Source organism: Notamacropus eugenii, chromosome 4 (assembly GCF_028372415.1).
Source record: "Notamacropus eugenii isolate mMacEug1 chromosome 4, mMacEug1.pri_v2, whole genome shotgun sequence".
Taxonomy (NCBI): Eukaryota; Metazoa; Chordata; class Mammalia; order Diprotodontia; family Macropodidae; genus Notamacropus; species Notamacropus eugenii.
The window spans coordinates 142,346,883-142,371,024 of record NC_092875.1 but is presented as its reverse complement, the minus strand read 5'-3'; the positions used below and the strand labels follow the sequence as shown (position 1 = coordinate 142,371,024).

General features: G+C 37.0%; 1 protein-coding gene across 2 annotated transcripts in view; it reads right to left on the bottom strand.

Moving 5' to 3' along the window:
• The window catches only part of ANGPT1 (angiopoietin 1), a 328,297-nt gene that overhangs the window by 107,605 nt on the left and 196,550 nt on the right, over nucleotides 1-24,142 (bottom strand). The window contains exon 4 of one of the 2 annotated variants that reach the window (XM_072603282.1): nucleotides 5,911-6,143. In XM_072603282.1, coding sequence (XP_072459383.1) covers nucleotides 5,911-6,143 — 233 coding nt within the window. The remainder of the gene's footprint in view (nucleotides 1-5,910; nucleotides 6,144-24,142) is intronic. The other variant, XM_072603283.1, reaches the window with a different exon arrangement.

Genomic DNA, 24,142 nt, shown 5'->3' with positions numbered 1-24,142 from the left:
CTAGGTACATTGTCTGAAAGACCTTTCTTTTTGCCCTCTACAACAGGATCACAAAATTGTAGTTAAATGGACCTCATTTACTTACTAGTCCAAACCTCCCGTTTTACAGACAGGGAACCTGAAGCCCAATGAGATTAAGTGACTTGCCCAAAGTTACAAAAGTAGTAAATGAAAGAGGACAATATATATAAATATATATGTATATACTATAAATGTAGCATTTTTTTCCCACTAGGCCATACTGTTGTACTTCTGTATTTTAAAACAGAGCTGTACAAAATTATACCTCTTCCTATTTCTAGTATTACCATGACCCCCTTAATGCCTACTACATTCTAAGCACTGTGATGAGCACCAAGGTTAAAACAGAAGATAAGTGCATTTTATACCCTAAAGTAAAATGGAAGTTCTAAAGGGATTCACTCAATTGTTGGTACAATGAGGTTCCAGCTAGTAGAAAGTAGGACACAATACAAGATGCTCAGAAAGAAATACAATTTTCATGAGTTCTCCAAGAGTTATTATTGATTCCGAGTTGGATTGATCTGCCGTTGCCTTGATATATTTACTCTGATCTTGAAGGTCAATCATGATGACAAATGCCCATTTTCCCTGTTAAAACATCACTCACAGAAGCATATTTCAGTCTTTCCTCTACTAAATGTCGTTTGACTGAATTCCGAGAATATTTTAGAACCCGATCCCTATTATATGGTGCTTCTATGTTTAAGTCAAATAGATCTGCAATGCATGAGAAAACGGGCACTAGAGTTTGATAGTGGCAATACCAGCATGTTAAAGACCTCGTTCCCATAATCATACCATCCTAGCTGCTTTCTCCTTTTCTGACAAAATCACAGACAAGTATCTGGAATAGTAAAAACCATAACTACAAAAGATAATTAACCAAAAACTTTCAATCCCACCCTACTTCCACCTCTACAATCCCCCAAAATGTGGCAGGTTGGTAATAATTCATAGGAGATGGGTAAAACTGTGCGACTTTCAAAAATTGTTACTTTCTTTTCATTGGCTAATCATCCTTGATTCACATAAGCCTATTCTCTCTAAGTTAGTATTTATGAACAGAAACATTAGGAAGGGTTGCCATTCTGACATTATGGAAACTGGATAATTTTCTTCAAAAATAAACTTTTTTTTGGTGAAATTTAAACAGGCGATGTCTGATGTTTTTGTCTTGCTTTTCTTTTCACCTTATATTTAATTTTATATTCACAGATTTAGAACAAAATATCTTAACTAGATCAATGAAAAAAATTTGTATAAAACAGTTGTTTCCTTTCATTACTTGCTATGGCCTGAGACTCCTAATCCAAAGGATTTACAAGAGTTCCAGTAATCTCAACCAGTTATTGAATGATTTACTTCCTGGGTTCAACAGATACTGCAAGGGTGGTAAATTCCAAGCATATGGCAATATTATTCTGAGAACAGAGCCAAAACACTCCTCAGCATTGGGAAGGAAGAAAATGCCTCATTTCCTCTGGCAAAGAGGCCAGAGTACCAGACACCATAATCAAACATTCCCCAGCATAGCTATAGTCCTTTGAGAAGGACAGCTGTTGAACCCATATTTGTCTTTGTTTTCATTTGTTTTTTGTCAGATGATGTGAGAAGAAAAAAGAAAAGATATACATTCTAATAAGACTACTACCTATTCTGTGACTTGAAGTTCACCAAATTTTATTTTGTGAGAATGAAAACAGGGAAATAAATAGAGAGTTAGACTTGGAGTCTCAGTTTAAACCCTGCTTCATGTACTGAGTACTTGTGAAACCCTAGACAAGTTACATAGGTTTGTCGGCCTCAGTTTCCCTCATCTGCAAAATGGGAATCTACTTCATAGTTGTGAAAATCAAATTTGCTAATTTATTCAAAGCACTTTGCAAATATTAAATGGTGATTACTATTATAGCTAAATACATTCTAAAGTCAAATATGGAAATATTCATACAAGTAAAACAATGAAAGACACCGTAAATTGTTACATTCATCATAGCATCTGTCTTAAATATTAACCTATGAAATGTCTGATTCTTTGATTTCTTCCTTTTCTTTGAACCTTAAGGATTATTTAATTGAACCCCTCATTTTATGGCTGAAGGAACTGAGACTTAGAGAGGTCTAATGGCTTGCCACTAGACTATGTGCTCCTTGAGAGCAGGGACTGTCTCTTGCTTTTCTCTGTATCCCTAGTGCTTAGTACAGTGCCTGGTATACAACTGGTTGCTTGGTTTCTTGGTTGGTTATTGTCCTTCATTCTCAAAGAGGACCAAAATGGCATCATTATGTTGGAATCAAATACCATGTGTCCAACTGCAGTTGGTCAGATCATTATGAGCTCAGAAGGTTCTACCACAAGTTGGGCACAAAAAGTCCCCATGAATATTTAGAGTGGAGATGTCTCTAAATTGCACATCTCACATTTCTTTGGATATACTGCGATCTTTTTCCAGTGTCTCTCATGTCATGTAACTTTCACAGAGACCTTGAGAGTGTCCTTATGTCACTTCTTCTGACTTCCATGCTTCAGTCCCGTGAGAAGACAACCTTATTCCCTGGGTGGCCTTTGGGCAGGGATGTGTCTACAGCTCCCAGTGTACCACACCTGCTGCTTTCTTACTTGCCAGGACTTTGAAGTAGGTAAAAAGGGTACAGATGATGTCTTTTGATTCACACATAAATTGGATTTAGATGAGACAAATTGTGTAAAGTTGTTTGCCTTACTCCATTCCAGAGTCATAGGAGTCCAATGGCAAGATGAAAATCAAGATGATTGGTGATGGCTTAGGATGCAGTGGATGACTTTGGTGTCTTCCATGTCTAACCAAGCTCTAAGTGTTCCACAATGCCTACTTCAGCTGCCTTCAGGTCCTTTGGAACAAATTGTTCTCATCTGCCCATTCTGCCAGGTGAAGTCTTCATATGCTTGGGGTAGACACTCCCCTAATTCTGCAATGGGTTTGAGGCCCCTCAGTTAGCCTCAACCTGGTTTAGACTGTCTGCTAAAGTGGTTTGTAAGAGTGTGGCCACTACACATGCTACAGCTTCTTAGAGCCATAGGTGAGAGTTGGATGAATCAACTTGACACCACAGGTGAAAATCAACCCTGAAAAGGGCTCAGTAGCCCTCCCAACAGAGGAAGTAGTCTTCCCTGAACACCTGTACACCCCAACATAATATAATGTAATAGAAACTTAATAAATGTTTATTGACCAACTGCCTAAGATCATGTTGCTATAAACTAGCAGGTCAAACCTAGGTCTTCTGACTCCAGTTCTAGCACTCTTTCCACTGTATCATCTTGGTAGAGAAGATACATGTTTGGCTCTTTTTATAGGACTCCAAGATTACCAATCCATGTTCAGTAAATTTTTTATGATGATGATAATGCCCAAGGTTTTAATCATGGTTTAGCCAAAATAAGGCAATGGTGCCTATCTGAAGCCTGATGGACAGGAGGAGCTCTTTGCCTTAATGGTTCCTGTTACAGAACAGAGCATTTTGTTTGAATGATACATAGGTTGATCAACATGCACTAGACTTCACAAAACTGAGAGCCCTAGTGAAATTCAAGTTCTCCATCAAAACTAAAATAGATAGAAACTATCATTTTGGTCAACATCCCATTTACAAAGCCTTCTTAGGCCCCTTAGTAATCAGTCATTTTAATAAAAAATCAAGTGAAGAACCACCTGAAGAGTTTGATGAGCAAAACCTAAGGGGATAGTCATGCTAACAAAATACCCACAGTGAAATAAGATAGCACTCAGTTGGGAGAGAGACAGAGGTCAGTGAAATATTGTATGTGAATCTAAGTTTACTTGAGAAGATACATTTCTTCTAAAATAACATTTAAAAAGGATTAGGAAAAACTTAGCTCTGTTTCTGAGTCTCCCTATATATATATATGTAACCTAATAGTTGTATTTACTGACCAGGTCAGAAAAATAAAAAGAAAGAAATGTCCAAACCTGTGATCAGAATCACCCAGACTCCTTGTCTGGCAAGGAGTGCCGATTCTAAAGCCATACTCTTCCCTCTAAGTTGGTTGCTTTATGCCTGAGGCATTACTGAGTATTCCTTTAATGCATGGACTCAAAAGCAAAGTTCTAATATAAACATAAAGACATCTGAGCTTTTCAAGAATCCCTAGAAACCTCTATCTCTGAAATCAAGACAACTCTGTCTGAATCAAATCTCAGCATGATAAAGACAATGTGTTTTCCATCTTTCCAGAACTGTATTAGATTCAATACAAGTACAGGATATGGCTCACTCATATGAATGTTAATTTTTTAATTCTCATAAACTCTGATAAAATTCTTTCTTAAAGTCATCTCAAGGCTTCATTCCAGTAGAACTAAAATGACACTTTCAGGAAAATGGAAATTGGTAAACAGGTTGCTTTCTCTTTCTCAGTCACCTTTTGTCTACACCCAAACGCTTCTCTGGGAACTATTATAATTTTTTTTAAAATTGTCCTACTATAATATGTATTATGAACTTGTTTAACATAGCTAAGGGAAGGGGAGCCAAGGTATGCTGACATTAAAGTGTAATACAAATGACACTAGCAAATCAAGTCATCATTATGAAAAATCCTCTAATATATAATCATAGAGAAAAAGTAGGACATCAAGGCAATTAATTATATTATCTATGATGTTTATATAATTAATTAAAATACTCTTCAATTGAAGAAAGATTTGAATCTAAATCATAGATATTTGCTATACATGCTGATAAAATATGATAATTAAATGAGCTATATTAATTTAATGTGATCCCAATTTCACTTTAAATAACTTAAAGGAAGAGAATCTTTCTTTCTGAAATAACTAAACTTGACTTCATTCACATCTGATTTCAACTTTCTTATTCATTCATGTGAAGCTGCTCAGAGAACTGGACCCTCAGAGATGATCTCAAGATGTGAGTTTAGAATAACTCCACAGAGTGCTGGAAAGATGTGGATATGAAGGGGACAGGGGCAATAACTTTACTAAGATACTAAGCTTCAGATCTTTCGTCATGCTGTAAGGTAGCAAAACCTTCTGGATAGCAGTCATTATCTCTGCTAATTGACTTGGTACCAACCTCAAAAAATGCCACATATTTCCCACTTTTCTTGAGAGCAAGGAGTGTTTGATTTTTGACTTTGTGTTCCATGTGCCTACCTTCATTGCCTGGTTCATTGCTTGATCTCTAAAACATTCCTACTGAATTGAATTGAAATAGCTGCTCACTGCATTTTAAACTATAATCTTCCTTTATCCTTCGTCATAGCAATGTTGTGCTTTCCAGAGATTTCTCCCCGTGTTTTATAAAACAAAGGGTGTTGGATGTTAAGTTTAAAGGTAAGGTGAGAAGAATTCTGTGAAACTCACAGATTAATAAGGGATTAGTTGGGTTGGAAAAGACCTTAAAAATGATCTAATTTGACTTCCTCATTTTATAGGTAAAGAAACTGAAATTCCTACTTTCTCCTCTCATACTATTATCAATTCTTTTGTATTCATCCACATTCCCTTTTTCATTTACTAAGTTCTTTACTATGTGGTTAAAAGTCTTTGCCTCCACAAAAATATGCATGAGAGTATATTTTTAATTTACCATGGCTAAATAGATCAAAAAAAGATAAAAAGGGAGAAGGAAAAAACTATAAGGAAGATTGTATAAACACACAAATTGCAATTACAAAGAAAACCTCTTACTCAGATATCCTACTCCAAAACTACTTAGTACTTTCTGAAATCCTTCTAAGGTCAGATGATTTTAATTTTCAACTCTTTTCTATGAAATTAACTGAAAGTGGTGATTTATAGAAGATTTGAACTATTTTTAAGCCAAATATTTGAAACCCCAAAGTTAAGAACAAGTCCTTACCACCTTCTTTAGTACAAAGATTGACGAGGTTGTGAACTGTGTCCATCAACTCCAGCTGTTGCTTCTGAAGGACACTGTTGTTACTGGTTGCCCTGTTTAACTGTTTCTCCAGTTCCTGGATTATGTATGTCTGACGAGTAACCAGGCTTTGTAGGCTCTCCTTCTCTTCCTTTAAAGTGTCCAACTCTTCCTTGTGTCTTTCTTCCATTTCTAGGATTTTATGCTCTAATAGACTACAAACAGAGAGGTAAAATAAAATTACTTAGTTCTGTACATTTACTGAGTTCCTATCTGCTGTTGGTTTATGGTGTTTCAGATGCATGTAGATTGGATTTATTACGGGCATACTTTCATTTTTAGAAATATAGATTAAAATACACAGATTGGCTTTTAAGAAGGTATCCAAGAACTACATACTTAGCAACATATGAAGACCACCCCCATACCCCCCGCCCCCGGATATAGGTTATTTCCTGGAGGTACCTTATACCCAGAGAGTAGCTTATCCTGGCCCAAGTAATAATTGAAGCCAGGAGAAGAAATATTATAACTTCCATGCAGGGACTGAATCCAATAAGAAAGATCTCATCTGATACAGTGGGACTTGCTGGAAAAGAAACATGCATGGCAATAATCTTGGTGTCTTGTATTTACACAGCTCCATTTACCCATTGTTTTCCAAACGTTAACCAACACTGATGAATTTTCACAAGTCTTCTGTGAGGTAATTAAATACAAAGAGAGAGAAACTGTTCTGTCAGGAAACAATATAATTAAGGTCACATTACAGGGAAGATCTGGAAAGAAGACAGATTTCTATGCTGTCTTGTATTCTAATCACTAGTCTAGGTTATCCCTTAGTCTGAATGTTGATATCTATCACAAGGTCAAACTTGAACACAGATAGATAGATAGATAGATAGATAGATAGATAGATAGATAGATAGATAGATAGATAGATAGATAGATAGATAGATAGATAGATGGATGGACAGACAGACAGACAGACCAGTAGAAACACCTCTCTCTCTCCCTCTGTTCCTCCCTCATTGCATGTTGCCAGTGAATTCTTAATCAACAAATCTAATGGTCTTTTTCTCATTCTTAATCATTTTTGGACTTATCTGTTTCATTTATCCATTGACTACTCTTTCCTCTTGGATACACTCTCTTCTGGGTCTTATACTCCTCCTCCTAGATTGTTTCCTATCTGCCCAACCGCTCCTTTGCTCATTATTCACATCATACCCCCTAACTGTAGACATACCCCAAAGTTCTGCCTTTGTCCCTGTTCTTGTTTTTCTCTACTCTCTCTGCGTTTCTCTGTCTTTCCATCTGTCTCTCTCTCTCCCCTTCTCCCATGTATTTAACTTTCATCACTATACAGATGATTTCCAGTTTGATACACCCAACACTCAGTTCCTCTCACAAGCTCTGGTTCTAGATGACCAACTACCTATTACATATTTCAAACCAGATGTCCCACAGATTCAACATAACTAAAACCAAAATTATTTTCTTCACCTTAAGCTCTCTCATCTTCCTATCCTGTTAAAGCTATCACTGTCCCTCTAGTGTCTCAGGTTCATAATTTCAGCATTATCGTTTACTCTTCACTGTCCCTCACTTACATGTGCAATTAGTTGCCAAATATTATTTCTACCTTCCCAACCTTTATCTCATCTGATCTCTTCTCCCCAGTTTCAAAGCTACCACCTTAGTTCAATTTCTTATTACTGTTGCCTAGATTACTGTAACAATCTATTTATTGGCCTCTCTGCCTCAAAACTCTCGAAACTCCAATCCATATTACATAGTATTGCTAAAGTAATTTTCCATAACCACAGGTCTCACCATGTGACTCCCTTACTCAATCAACTCCAAGGCCTTTCTATCGCCTCTAGGATAATGTGTGCATTGTCCCTGCTTAGCTTTTAAACCATTACAGTCTGATACTACCCATATTTCTAGTCTAATTGAATACCACTCCTCTTCCTTCACTCTTCAATGCAAGCAAACTCTCTTTCTGTTTCCAACCCATAGCACTCCATACTGTCCTCTCCATACCTTTGAATTAGATGTCCTTGCCAGAAATGTGCTCCCTGCTTCTAGCACCTCATAAAGCACCTCCTTTCCTTTAAGATGAATGAAGTCTTTCCTTATTCCCTACTGTAGCTGCTCACCTTCCCAAATTTCCCAGTATTTAACTATTTTGTGTGTCTGCATTATTTATTATATGTATTTTATATTGTCACTATATAAATGCCTATAATTCTTTGTTGATTCCCCTGTATAATTTGCATTCACTGCAGGTAGGGATATTTTCATTATTTCTTCTTGTATCCCCAGAGGCTAGCATTGTGCTGGCATTTGGTAGGTGCTTAATAAGCACTCATTGATGGATGACTGATACTCTCAGATGGGACATTTAATTGGCTTGGACAAAGAAAGACTTCAGTATGCTGATGGCTTGGGTTCACATATGTTGTAAGATCCTTACACTTACAACTATTTAACTTACTGTATTTGCATCCAGGACCGCTTAGCACGGTGCCCATCACATAGTTGACATTTAATAAATGCTTATAGATTGATTGAAATTGGCATTCTTCATTTAGTGCTCTGGAGTTTTCAAGTTAGGCTCTCCTCTCAGAATTCTTCACAGGGTACTCTCCTTGCATATTAAAAAAAAAAAAAAAAAGGACACCATGCAGAAGCACTTTTGGAGTCTAGCAATTGCCTATAATTTTTTTTAAAAAATAGATTTTTATGGAGTGCCTAATCTATTAGTACTCCACAGGGATGTCCAACTCAATTTTTCAATTCAGTTTTCAGAAGGGTCAACCAGTCCCTAGTTTACAAGGTGTTATTCATACCCGATGAACTAGATTATACACTTACTCTACCTTGGAAACAAACATGCTGAATCATTCTGGACATTTTTTAAGAAAAGGGCACCAGGGAGTACTTTAAAATTAATTCTCAGATTCCAAAATAGAGCATACCTCATGAGCCCAATTCTCTCCTTGCCTGTCCTGGGGGACCAGCTATCGCAATGGCTTCTTGGAATATACAGGAAAAAAAGAGCAGAATTGTGTTGGGCTTTTTGCCTCCTCTCCACCCCCCACCAATAAATCCATTTTCTAGTCCATGGATCTGTGGCTCAGTCATCTCATACCCCGATCATTGTATAGAAGCCATTAGCACCAGAGCAGTGTGTGTGTGTGTGTGTGTGTGTGTGTGTGTGTGTGTGCATACGTGTGATGCAGCAGTACATGTAATATAGCTACCCACATTTCTGCCTCTTCGGATGGGAGCCTTATAATATGACAGTTTATATTTCAATAGGGCAGTTAAGAAAGCTTATGGTTCCCTTTTGATAACATATTCATCTCAAAAGGAGAAACAAGTTCTCCCACTACCACTGAAAGCTCTCAATGGGACAACTTAGAAGTCTCTGGAGTGCAGAAATTTGAAGAAAATGATCATTCTGTGTGCTCTCTGATCCTTTTTGGAATAGAAGCTTGGCTAAAGCAGCTAAAGCAAGATAATGGGTAATGGACCTAACAGGCAAGAAGGAATCATTAATGAGAAATACTTTCTTTTATTTTGGTAACATGTTACTGTTAGGGAGGGTCACAGAAAAAGATTTCTCTACTGATAGATTAAAAAATATGAATACAGGTCACTTGTTGGGTAAGCCATTACTCTACCTGGGATAGCATCTTGAAATGCCTCCTAGTAGACTTCGGTTCTGAGGACCATTTGTAAACTGTGAGCTATTTCTCTGCTTACCTTCTTTTTAACTTTGTTTTAACCTGGATAAAAGATCAATGCCAAAATGCCTGCATAATTTCAGATAATTTAACCAAATAGAGGAATCTAACAAGATGCACATGTTATATTAAAGATTAGAACTTAAGAATTAGTTGTTACATATAATGATGCGAAGAATAAAATTCATACTGGTTTAATAAGAACATTATATATAATGATGCTAGAAAATAACTCCAAATGGCATTGTCCCCCTGAAATATGATGAACTGTGATCTCTCCATTTTCCCCAATTAGTATGTGATATGCCCCTTGGCGAACTAATATTGTTGTAATTACTTTCATTCCTTATTTGTCAGGGACCAATAGTGAACTCAGAATTATATAGAATATGAAAGCACACTTTTCCTGTCCAAGGTTCAAGTTTAAGGAGACAAAATCCCAAATCTAGAAAACCCCCACCAGAAAGGTATTTATATCATTAGATAAATCTCCTTGGATTTTTAAAGGTTTTTTTTTTTTAATTTTGTTTTGTTTTAATCACAGTATCATAGAATTGAAAAAGACTTTAGAAGTCAGTTAGTCCATCCTCCCTGTTTTACAGATTAGAAAACTGAGTTCCAAAGAAGTGAAGGGATTTTCTCAAGGTCTTGCACAAGATATTAAGGGGCACAGCTGGCATTCAAACCTAGGTTTTCTAACTCAAAATTCAGGGCTCTTTCTACTACAACACATTCATCCTTCCTCTCCATTTTTTATGATGATCTTTGTTTAGCGAAAATGATATTTTCAGGGACAATTATTGGCAACATGGAGGAAGAAATGCTATCTTCACAATCGGAAGTAGTCAATGGCACAGGGGACAGAGTACTGGGTCTGTAGTCAAAAAGACTGGAGTTCCAATCTGGCCTCAGACACGTACTAGCTCTAAGACCCAGAGCAAGTCCCTTAACCTTTGTTTGCCTCAGTTTCCTTGACTCTAAAATGGGGATAATAACAGCACTTCCCTCACAGGATTGCTGTGAGGATCAAATGAGATATATCTTTTAAAAAAATGCTTTTTCCATTCCCTTCCTTTCTTCAGGTTAGACTGAAAAGAACAGTATCTAGGAAGCTGGAGGATGATCAAAGAGTCTGAATATGGAGAAAATGATTTCCCCAGGCCTTTGGGAAAATCGGCAAATTTGTGGACTTTTTCTGGTAAAGGATTAAGACTTGTTTCTTTTGCTGGTACTAGTTCCCCTTGGTTACAAATCCACTGAACCTCTGAGGATACATTGGGACAAAGAAGCTTGTACTTCACAAGCCTTTGGCATATTTCCCTCCTGTGCGCGCACTTGTTATTCATCTCCTTCTGTTCTCCTCAAAGGAGAGCTCCTTTCCAGTTTTCTGTATTCCCATGGCTAGGTAAAGAATACCACCCTATAGTATAAAAAATAAAGAAGAGGACTGACTGAATCTTAGTCAAGAAAAACAAAACTAAGTGTATAGCAAATGCATGCAGACAGGGAAGACTTGCCAATGGATTCTGAGGTACAAACTTTTTTGTGCTAGTGAATCCAGAGAGGTTCAATGGGTTTGTAACCAAGGGGAACCATCAGCGGAAAAAGAAACAGGACTGGATCCTTTAAGGGGAAAACAAAACAAAACAAAAAGGTCCATTCCCTTTGCTTGAGACATGATGCTTCTCACTGCAAGCTCACATTACATTTACTTTTTTGGCTGCCATGGTGGTGACTCATTGAGACTGCAGACCATTAAAACCCCCAAATCATCTTTGGGTGAACTGTCAAGTAGCCATGCCTCCCCTAGGCTGTACTTCTCAACTTCATTTTTTTGGCCCTGAGTGTAAGACTTCGCATTTATCCCTAGTAAATTTCATTTTATAAGATTTGGCCCAGCATTTATAGCAGCAGTATTTGTAGTGGTAAAGAACTAGAAAAATAAAGCAAATGCTCATTGATTAGGGAATGTCTAAACAAACTGGGGTACGTGAATGTAATGGAAGATTACTGCTCTGGTAGCAACCACGAATATGACGGCTCCAGAAAAATGTTCAAAGACTTGGATGAAATGGTGCAAAGTGAAGCATGAACTAGGAATACAACATAGTACAACAGCACAAATGGAAACATCATCAACCACAAAGCAGGAGAACCAAGAGAAATCAGTCAAGAGGTGAATTTAGACTTGATTTCAACAACAACAAAAAAATCCTTACAATTAGAGCTTTCCAACTGTGGAGTAAGCTTCCTTGAGAAGGGTGGTTTCCCTCTCTATGGAGCTCATGGAGAAGAGTCTAGCCAACCACTTTCAGTTATGTTACAGTAGGAATTCTTTTCCTTTATGTTATTCTACTGATCCCCCTTTAAATTCTCAAATTCTCTGACCCTCTGAATACTGTGAAATTAAAATGGCTAAGATTGGTGCCAAACAAGACAGTACATACCTCCCTCCCTTCTTTTCAAAGGTAAGAGAGCATGGGTATGGAAAATGACAATATGTCAGACCTCCCTATCATGGCTAAAATAACAATAATAACTCAGATTGGTTTAGTGTCTTATAAAAACATGTTTTCTATATATTATTTTATTTGATAGTAATAGCTTCCCACTAAAATAGACATTGCAAGTATCAATATCTCTATTTTATATATGAGGAAGCTGAGCTTTTAAGTAATGACTTGCCCATAATCACTCAGGTAATAAATAGCCGGGTTATGACAAAATCTAGAGTTCCCTCAAAATCTAGTGTTCTTCACAGTGTATGTATTATCTAAGAGGATGATTCACTATCATCCCAATTTGTCAAATGAATAAACTTGGACTCCAAGATATTACATGTCCATTATTCATTACTGGCCTTGTGGTCAAACATTCAACTGTAGGACTACTGAATATCTCCAGTTGGCTATGGCCAAGTAGACAGTCTTGATCCTTTTTCAGATTTGGCCCACAGAGATATCACTTCTCATTTCCCTGATGGCATTCCATTCAGAGTATTGCTCTTGTTCCAACTCAGACCTCTACACTGAATGGAATCCTAATCTCTGCAATTTTGCATGACTCAATAGATAGAAAGCCACTTATCAGAAAGATCTGGATTCAATCAGTCAGTCAAGTAGGTAAGTATTTTATTGTGTTCACTATGTGCCAAGCACTGTACTAAGTTATACAAACACAAGTAAAACTATGGCCCCAGCCCTCAAGGAGCTCCAATTCTAATGCACACAACATGCAAACAACTCTGTTCACACACAGTGTAAATGGGAAGTAATCTTAGAGGGAAGACACTGGGGGACTTGGGAATAGGCAAGCCTTTTTCAAAACACAAGATTTAAGCTGAGTTTTGAAGAATGCTAGCAAAGCCAGAAGGAAGAATTAAGGAGGAAAAGGCTTCTAGAAATAAAGAACAGCTAATTATTTTTTTTTAAAAAAGCAGTCAAAATGTATAAATAAACATTCAAGGAACAATGAAAAGGCCAACATTTCTGGATCTTAAAGTAAGTGCGAGGAGCAAAGTACAAGACCACTGAAGAGGTGGGAAATGGCCAGGTTGTAAATGGGTTTGAAAACCAACCAGAGGATTTTAAATTTGATTGTGAGGTCTAGTTAGAGGGAAACACAGTGGGGCTGGTTGGGATGACATGGTCAGTTCTGTCCCTTAGGAAAATCATTTTTGCCACTGAATGGAGGATTTACAGGGATTGGGAGGAGAGACTTGAGGAAAGGAAATCAGCAGGCTTTTGCAGTAGCTAGACTTGAGGTGATGAGGGCCTGTACCATGTTGGTAACTTTGTAAGTAGAAAGAAGGTTAAAAAAAACAAAATAAAGACCAGGTCACACATTCTGACATACAAGCTAAATTACCTTGGTCAAATCATTTCACCCCCTTAGTGCACTGAGGCAAGTCTTAAAGAAAATTTTCTAATCTATATCAGGAAAGAGCATTTCTACTGAATGCCACCAAACCCCAAGGTTTATAAGTTTGGGCCTGACATTCCATAAGAATAGTTTCTCATAAGATTCTCTGTACTTCCTATTTCCCATCATGCCAGAAATACTTTGAGAATTGACACTGATCAAATTTTGACACTTTACTTTTAGCTTGGGGCAGATGTGCCCTAGGATGAAAAAATAAAAGAAGTGAAATAAATCAGAATTTTGAATTTGAGTTTAAGGCTTTCCATAAGTAAACTTTCGATCCTGGCTGTGGCTTCAGGCTGGTCCTAATATTATTCACCTATTTGTTCTGGTCATAACTGAAAGCAACAAAACTGCTCTCATCATAAAGTATGTCTGTCAGAATCTATCTCAATGCCCTCACAGAAAACAGAAACTGTTCTTTCCTTCCTTGTTGTTTCCTGCAATGTCTTCCTTACCCAGCAGCCAATGAATTCACAGTGGTGACAGTTGATTAGCTCTATTTGTACAAAGGCTGATGTTGTCAGACTGAGAGGAAATGTTGAAAATGTACAAACATTCCCTGTTTATTGGTCTGAACCAGTCTGCAGATGCTTCAGGGTTTTGTTTTGTTTTGTTTTGGCAAAACAAAAATCTTTACTCTTTATAGGGATGGTGTCAACATGTGTTACAAAGATGGGTAGCTGATGGTGGCTCGATTACTAATTCAAGAGGATGGTGAAGTCATCATTTCAATTCTCAGGAATGAAAAGTTTCTCAAAATCAAAAATCAAGACTTTTCTGAGATTTAAAAGTGGGACAACAAGGGTTTTCTATGCATTTCCCCAAAAAATCTATAGAAGAATTGCTAAATTTTCAAATGAATGAATGAATAAATGAATAAAACTTTTTTTAGAAATGCTTCTATAAATGTAAGATAAATTTGTGTGCCTGAAAAGATTTGATTATACATATGGATACTTTCCCTTGGAAAATATGCCTAACAATAGAATTATAGGGTAAAATGAACCAAGGCACAAAAACAACGAAAATTATAAATAAGAACAAAGAGAAATAAAACAATCTTGTTATAACTGTTAAATTATAATAATATATGTATTTACTTAAAAAACATAAATTTGACATTTATCTGCAGTTTCTTATACAAGACTCTTGTTCTTTGTGTAGCAAAACATTTACATTTGTTAATGAATGTTATATTTATAATAAAAAATCTAAAAAAAGAGTGACTGAAGAGAAAAAGTCTAGATGAATAATTATTAAAATATTGTCTGGGGATCACTGGTGGTCCATAAGAGCTATAAAGAGTGGTCTCATTGTAATAACATGAAAGATTAAAATATGTTTTTTCCAGCACACATAATTGATTTATGACACTGAATATAAACAAGCCAATAACTTACTAGTTAGTATCTCATGAGAAGTGTCAATTTTCCTTGAATTTTGTTGGTTTATTGTTTTCCTTTTGATAAATAACTTTCACTGGAATGAGTAAAAATTCCCATGTGTTTTTTGTTCCCTCCTTCCCCTTGTTGTAGTTCATGAAGGGAAATTTTTAATATAATGCCTGTGGCTGTTGATGTCACTGTGGAAGTTATAGGGGGCCAGCAGATACTAGTTTTGTTTTTTTTTTCTGTACATCTCCTTTGTTTCTGAAAATTTAATTAGCCATGCCTTCTTACAACAATTAGCTTGTTTTAAAGCTGGGGCAATATAATGGTTCATTATGTTCCCATGATCCCCTCCTCTAGTATTGAATAATCTCAATATATAATCTCAATAGGTACAAAAATGGCCATATCCTTTACATATTCCATCACTCATAAATGCGAACTATGGAATTCCCTTATCTAATCACACAATGTTGGATTTCTACCTCTCCCTCTACCTTCCCATACCAAATTTGCATCATGACCTCCAATCCCTCAGCCTCTCAGTTCTTTCCCTGTCTATCACCCCTGTACTTGCCACTCTCTGCCTTGTTTGTCTCGACCCCTGGGTGAACCAGCTCAACTCTATGTTATCCCCTTCTCTTAATCTTTGGCCCCTTTATCATATTAATTGTGCCCTGCCAAACCTCAGCTTTGGATCACTGCTACTATCTACTACCTCTGCTCCTGCATACTTGTTGCTACACAAAGGTGGAGAAACTCACACAAATACTCTGAGTGGATACACTAAAATTTATGATACACAACCTCAACTGGCCTTCACTACTACTAGGTAATCCTTCCATATTTCCTTTATTAACTCACTATCTCATTTTCCACAGCAGCTCTTCCAAATCCTTTCAGTTTTCCTCAAACTTTCCCACCACCCTCTCAACTGAGAACTTTGCCTTGCATTTTGCTGAAAAAATTGAAGTCATTAACTGAAAGTTCCTACTATTCCCCTCCTCCTCATCTTATATCATGCCTTATTCCACTGTTATCTTTCACCCTTGTTTGACATGAAGAGTTGGCCCTCCTCTTTGCTAAAGTAAACCCCTCTCCTTGCACAAGTGATTCCATTTTTATCCATTCCATTGTATCCTATCTCTTCCAGCAAACTTTCCCTTCTGTGATTCCTGCTCTCTCACTTCTTTTTAACCTCTCCCCAACTACAGACTGCTTCCCTATTGCCTACAAACATGTCCATGTCTCGCTCATCCTCAAAAACCCTTTACTTTATCCTGAGTGAGAAAGCTGAGAAAGCTATTTACAGTAGGTGCCTCCATTTCCTCTCCCCTCAACTCTCTTCTTAATTCCCAACAATAATACAGCTTTCAACATCATCTTTAAACCAAAATTGCTCTCTAAAGAGCTACCAATTATTTCCTAATTGCCAAATTCAATGGCCTTTCCTCTATCACCTATTCTTCTTGACCTCTCTGCTGTCTTTGACACTGTTAACCAATTTCTTCTCCTAAATATTCTCTTTTTCCAAGTTTTCAGGGCACCCCTCTCTCCTAGCTCTCCTCCTATCTATCTCGTTACTCCTTCTTTGTGTCCTTTCCTATATCGTCATCCAAATCATGTCCTCTAATTATATGTGTTTCACAGAATTCTGTCCTGAGTACTTTTCTCTTTCATCTCTATACTACTTTACTTGGTAATCTCATTAGCTCCTATGGACTTAATTACCACCTCTGTGCTGACAATTCTCAAATTTACCTGCCTTTTCACAATCTCTCTAGTAAGCTGAAATCTTATATCTCCAAATGCCTTTCAGACAACTCAAATTCGACACTCAGTAGACATCTTAAAACTTAATAAATCCAAAATTATACTCATTATCTTTTCTCCTAAACTCCCCGGCCCCCAACTTTCCTATTACTGTTGAGGGCACTCTCATCTATCTAGTGTCCCGGCTCACTACCATCTATTCCTCCCTACCTCTCATCCCCAACATTCAATCTTTTGCCAAATCTTGTTGATTTCCCCCCTTTGCAGCATCTCTCAAATAGGCATCCCTTTCTCCTCTGATATTGATACTGCCCTTCTGCAGACCTTCATGACTGGACCATTGCAATAGTTTGCTAGTTTGTCTACCTTCCACAAATCTCTCCCCCAGCTAATCCGTTCTCCATGTAGCCACCAAAGTGATTTTCTTAAAACACTGGCCAAACGATGTCAACCCATAATAAATACCAGTAACTCCCTACCATCTCTAGGATAAAATGCAAAATCCTCTGTTTAGCATTCAAAACCCTTCATAATCTAACTCCCCGTTACCCATGGAACAACCCCTGCCTCCAGTCTTCCTTCACGTGCATTCTTTTCTAACCCAATGACATTGGTCTCCTTACTATTTCATGAACAAGATGCTACATGTCTTTGCACTGAGCCCATTTCTAGTCATTTTCTCTGGCTATCCCTCATACCTGGAATTCTTTGACTTCTCATCTACACCTCTTGGCTTCTCTCATTTCCTTGAAGTCCCAGTTAAAATCTCACCCAGAATTCTCTCCCCAATTCCCTTTAATTTTAGTGCTTTCTTCCTGCTTATTATTTCCCATTAATTCTATATATGGTTTGCTTGACCATATTTGTTTGTTTCTGGTCTTCCCCATAAGACTATGAGTTTCTCAAGGGCATGGACTGTCTTTTTTCCCAGCATATAGTATAATGTATGACTGCTTAGTAGAAGTGATGCCTAGTCTTTATGTCACAGACTATACATGTCTCTTCCAGAATTTGCTGTCAAAAGTCAGTCTCACACTGTAATTAAAGGATTGAGATGATAGGCATAAATCACTCTCAGGGTTAACAGGGAATGTTTGTCCCTCTGAACTACAAATCCAAGGCTTCTTGTCAGTTCTCAAACCTCAGTCACATTGGCAAAACCACAAATCTATAAGGTTATTTAAAGTTTGTTTTTCATTTGTTTCGGTGGTTGGATTTGTGTGTGTGTGTGTGTGTGTGTGTGTGTGTGTGTTTGTTTGTTTTGTTTTTATTTTTGTTTTGTTTCTTTGATTCTGCATTTAATACCAGTTAAGAAACAAAGCTAAATTAAACAAACTCTCAGAAACTAGGTCAATTCAGACAAAACTTATATCCCTATTGTTTTATATTATTATAGTTTTCAGACCATCATGAACAAAATTGAGAAGTATCATTTTAAACAGATATTTTCTGTATCCCTATATTTCTGGCCACATCCACAGGCCTTAGAAAATTCAAATTACGCTGATTTTAAAATGAAACTAGATTTTATTCCAGTGTGGTTTGAAACACTCACCCAATCTTGTGTAACTATAAACAAAATTACTATAATTCATATTTTATATAATTTCATATTATGCATATCAGATTACAAATATGTTTATCATATCCTTATTGTACTATATAATTTCATACTTAGGGAAATCTAGGAGGAGTAATGGATAGAACCTTGGGTCTGGAGTCAAGAAGGCATGACTTCAGATCTGATATCAACATTTACTAGCACATGACTTTGGACAAAGATTTAACTTCGGTCTGCCCCAGTCAAGTCAATAACCATTTAATGAGCATTTATTATGTGCTAGCCACTGTGCTAAGTTCTGGAAATGGGAAAGAAAATATTTGCCTTCAAGGAGGTTTAATTCTACAGGGGGAAGACAATGCACAAAAGGAAGCCAAAGCAAATCGAGGAGAGGATATTGGGAAGGTGAGAAAGGGAGTGAGGTAGTAAGGTACCAGAGAGAGAGGAATGTGGAAAAGTCCAAAGGAGTGTAGGTGGGTAGGAAATGAAGAGAAGACTGAAGTGGTTGCCTTCCTTAAATGTTGTTTCTGGGAGGAAGGATCCTTCCTTCATTCAGGGGAGTCCCAAGAACAGAATTTTCCCAATTATAAAATGGAGATAATAATGGCAACTACTGCCCAGAGTTGTTAGGATAAAATGAGACAATATTGGTAAAGTGTTTTGCAAAGCTTAAAGCACTACAAAAATTATAGCAACTTATAATAATAAATAATAATAATAATCTACATACTTTAAACTTGGAAGATTTTTTAAAAAGCAGCATGGATGTGGAATCTGGATATTTAAGTTGTAAATCTGACTCTGACCCTTGTTGTGTGACCTGAGGTAAATCACTTAAATCATTTAAATCTCATTTTTCTTAGTCACGAAATAGGAATGATGATAATATTTGTATTATTTAACTTACAAGTTACTGTGATAATGAGATAATAACAATAAAGTTCTATTAAAATCTCATTAATCATTTAAGTTAATAACAATTCATTTTATCGAAGAAAACGAGGCACATAAATGCAGAATACTTCATTATATTGAATTCAAGTCAGAAAAACAAAATGTTGGTGTCTCATCTCATCAAAAAGTCCATACAGCCATTATTTTAGTGAAGTGTATGCTGTTATTCATTTTTCTACTTACAAATGGCAGGGGTCAAGTTGATAAACTTTTGGTCTTCTGGAGAAGTAAATTGTCAAATGTTTCAAAATCACTCACTGTAGACAAATATTGATGATGTCAGCTCTATTTAATATACTAATGTTCTTTCTTTCCCTGTTCCATCATAGGAGGGTGCTATTTTTTGACCTCTTCGGTTTGGATCATAAGAGAGCCCACTTTCCTCTTCCTCTCAGCTAACATCAGGTTGCATCTGGAGAATCATTGGATTGCAGGTACATTTATGACTCCATAGTAGATAGAAAAACCATTTTTTCCATACATATGTGCAGCAGTACTTAGACAAGAGAATCACTTTGGAAGATCGTAGGGGATATGGATGAATCAGAATGACATTCTTTTAACTGCCCCAATTTCTTAATATTCTTAAACCAGGGTCATTTTTCTAATGCTGACTTTTTATTTAAAGACAGGTAGGGAAAAAAATGAACAGCACACATATGGGGAAACAATGTCCCCTCCTATATTAGCCTACGGAGAGATCTAAAGTTTATGAACCTAGATTATTTTCTTCCTAAGCTAGAGGATGGAATTTTCAAAAAGACAAATTTAAATTCCATCTAAAGAACTTCCTAACAACTAAAGCTACCCAAGAGTGGACTGGGCTGCCCCAGAAGGTGATGGATTTCACCTTACTATAGGTCTTCATTTGAAAAACCTACATGATCATTTTCTGAACATATTACAGAAAGAAGTCTAAGTTTTGGGTACCACTTAAACCACATGGGTTCTGAATTTCTTCTGCCTAGGAGACTCTATGATTCCTTTGGTTGAAACAGCAATTGAAATCGAAGAGAGATCTCTGGTTTAAAAACTCCATCCTAACTGCCTAACTTATTCTTTCACTAAACAAATAAAGTAGCATCTAATCAATGGAATGACTTTGTGTCCTGACCACCTTTCCTTCCCAAACAAGAATAACATTGTGCCTAGAAACATACACCCTTGGAGATGGTCAGTAGATGCTGCTGAATGATTACTATATGAGATTGTATGTACTTCCCTACTCCTTGCATACGGACAAGCAAGGAAAATGTGTGTGTGTATGTATGTGTATCTATATTTCTGATTCAATCAAGTGCTTGGTTGTGTAATTTCAATTTTGGGGGCCAAATACTTCCCCAGGACATAAGAGGCTAGTTGATTTTTGTGAGAAGCAAAAGAAAGTGAGACTGAAACTGTAGCATGAAGAAAAGCATCTCTGACAGGCAAGTTTAGAATTTCTCAATGATATTCCAAGGTTACTAATAAAGAAATGAGTGAGTAAATACTGCAAAATTTTAACTCGAAGTATTAGCTCAGACCTTTCAGGAAAGAAAGACTAAATCTAATGAGACAAGAAACCCATTTTCAATCTGATAAGTGATTCATTTTATTTGTCAGGATGTAAATCAGCAGGATAGCTCAGCATGAAAGGACTGTACAACCTCATACGTAAAATACTCCTCCTCTTTCTTCCAAAGAGGTGACACACTCCACAAGGGGGCTGTTGTACTAGCTCCCAGTTGAGATAAAACTCTTCTAAAAGGTGATGAAGTAGCAACCCATAGATACCACCCCCTGACATTCCTGTGGGAGGAAGCAATGCTTAATTTAGATAATCCCTTTTGCCAACTTTATTAACTGATCCAGACCAGACCTGGCAGATTAAAGGAAAGCTGTGCTTAATTTCTGAGGCTTTTTTAAAGAAATAATGTCTTATCACATTTGTGAGATTAAGATTAGTTGAAGAGGCTGGGGGAGGAAATCATCAAGAAACTATTTTAAAAGTTTAAACAGTCTGGTGATTGACTTTGGTTTCTAATCCATGAAAATGGGAAAAAGTCATGACTATTCTTCTAGGTTGTACTTGGCCGGTATCCCTTTAATTCCATTGTAGTTTTGAAAAATGATGATAATGATACTGGAAAAGCATGTTGTGTATTGCAAACAGGCAAGTTTTGACTATCTGGACAAGGACAATGTTTTTCCAAGTGTGTCGCATGAAAGCAATGTACCTCAGAATGAGCAGTGTTATTCTGCCAAAGCACTATTATGCACATATGGACACGGGCAGACAGATGGGTCGATAGATAGAACAGATAGACATAACAAAGCAATTAGATGCATCAAATTGCTCTGAAATGATGCCAAAAAATCACCCAGAAATGCTGGGGAATTTAAGGGTCAAGGATAATTGGGGAAGAGAAAGGACAGCATGCAGGTATGTGTCTGAGAGGATATGTGCCCTATAGAAACACAGGTTTAATGCTTAAAGTCATACTAAGACTTTTGGGACACTCTACATCACTTAACAGTTGCATTTAAAATTCACTTCAAAGACTCAGGCTTACATTGGAAATAGATGGTCAACTAGAAAGAATTGTACTAAAATCTATTTCAATTCATGGGGGAACAACTTATTAGCAGCTGATAAAATATGTTAGATTTTATATATAACATTCTGGGTTTGGTCTTGAAGAGAGAATTTATTGATGGCCAGGTCTGTTATTAACTAAACCTTTCTTAGCCATTTGGGTGTAGCTAGTATTGAACTGATTATGATGCTAGGTCAAAGGCACTGCATATGCTGCAGAAATCTTGGGGTCTCACTTTAACCACCAATAGCAAAACTATTTAAAAAGTTAGAATTCTTATATATTTTTCACTAACAATATTATTGATAGGCAGATAATCCATCTAAAGTTGCACACACTAGAGCCTCACAATTACCCTGTGAAACTGTTTGTTGTTTTTGTCGTATGTTCTCAAAGAAGACCAGTGACATCGAGAAGGTCATATCTTGACTTGCAAGTAAAATGGATTTAAGTAAGGCAAAGCTGCACAAAGTCATCAGCCTCACTCTCTTCTCCAGAGTCATTGGAGTTCTGTGGCAAGACATAGGTCAAGATGAATGGCACTGGCCCTGGATGCAGTGAGAGACCCTGGCCTTTTTAATAGAAGGTCTTTCCCGGGTCTCAGTTTGTCTGAGGCAACACTCATTCAGTAGTTAAAGGCTAGGTAAGAATTCAGGTAAAAGTTGGTCTAGTTTGCCTAATCTTGTGAAGTAGATACTATATTTAGATGAGGAAAGTAAATGCCAGAAAAGGTTACTTGACCTTGATTGATTAGTCAGTAAGTGACAGAAGTGGAATTTGAGCCTAAGTCACACAGAGAGCACCTAAGCAGCCCAGCATGATGACAGCATCCAGCATTGAAAAGTATAAACAAAGCAGACTATGAAAAATTAGAGCTAGAATAGACACCATTTGTCATACTTGAGGCAGGGTTGGTACTAAAGAAAAAAAAGGCAAATAAATATTTTTAAAATCACTTTCTGATTTTCAAGGGGAAGCACTCCTACTTGCAACAGGGATAAGATTTTAACATCTTATGTCCAGTGGAGACATAATAATTAATGCTGAGGATAAGGATATTTATAGCTGGTATTTATATAACATATTGAAGATTATAAAGTTTTATATGCATTAATTCTCATTAAAATCTCAACAGCTCCAAGAGGAAGATGCCATTATTTTCCCCATTTTGCAGATGAAGAAAATGAGGTTCCCACCTGTTAAGTGAATTGCCAAGGATAGTCCAACTAGTAAGTGCAGACATGATTCAAACTCAAGTCTTAATGTCTGAGAGGCAGCAAGGTGGCACAGTGGATAGAGCACTGGGCCTCAAGTCAGAAAGACCTGATTACAAATCTAGTCTCAGATATTTACTAGCTGTGTGACCATGGACAAATCACTTAAACTTTGCCTCAGTTTTCCCATCTATAGAATGGGGATAATAAAAGAACCTACCTCCCTGGCTTGTCAAGAAGATCAAATAAGACATTTGTGAAGTCTAACACAGCACCTAGCACATAGCAGGTACTGTATACATTTTAGCTATTATTATTACTATTTCCAACCCACCTCACTATGCTATACTGCCTCTTAATGATGCATATGTTGGGAGTATTTCAATCAAGAGATCAGTAATTCAGTGCTATGCTCACCATTTGTCAAAGATAACTTGTGATAACACACTTGTTGAGAGATGGTTTACACCACAGGTGTCAAATATGCGGCCCACAGACCACATCTGGACCCTGATGCTGCCAAGTGCAGCCTGAAGCAGATGAAAATGTCACTGGAAAATATTGAACAAAATAAATAAAATTAAAATAAAACATTGATGGTGTTAATGTGGTTTTCTGAGTCAATATGCAACCCACAAGGATCCACATGTATGGTTTCATTGTCCCTGCTTCTAGTTAAATTTGGCACCACTGGTTTATTACATCCCTAAGACAAGAGGAAAAGATAAAGGAAGACAAACCTACCTTCCTTCTTCTTTCAGAAAACACACACACACACACACTCATTTTGAACTGCTTTGGAAGAGTAACTTTCAATGAGATCTTTTAGTTCCAAATCACAATGGTCAACATGACATAAAGGAAATGCATCATATGTCAAACTTATTTTTAACTGTGTCAAGATACTCCTTCCAAGAGGCCTTGCCTAGTCCCCATCTTGAGGCCAGTGTCATCCCCTCAAAAGTCACCTTTTATTTACTCGTTTCTGTTCTGATTTACATATAGGATCATAGATTGAGAACTAGATAGGACCTCAGAAGCCACCCAGTCCAAGTCCCAAATTTTG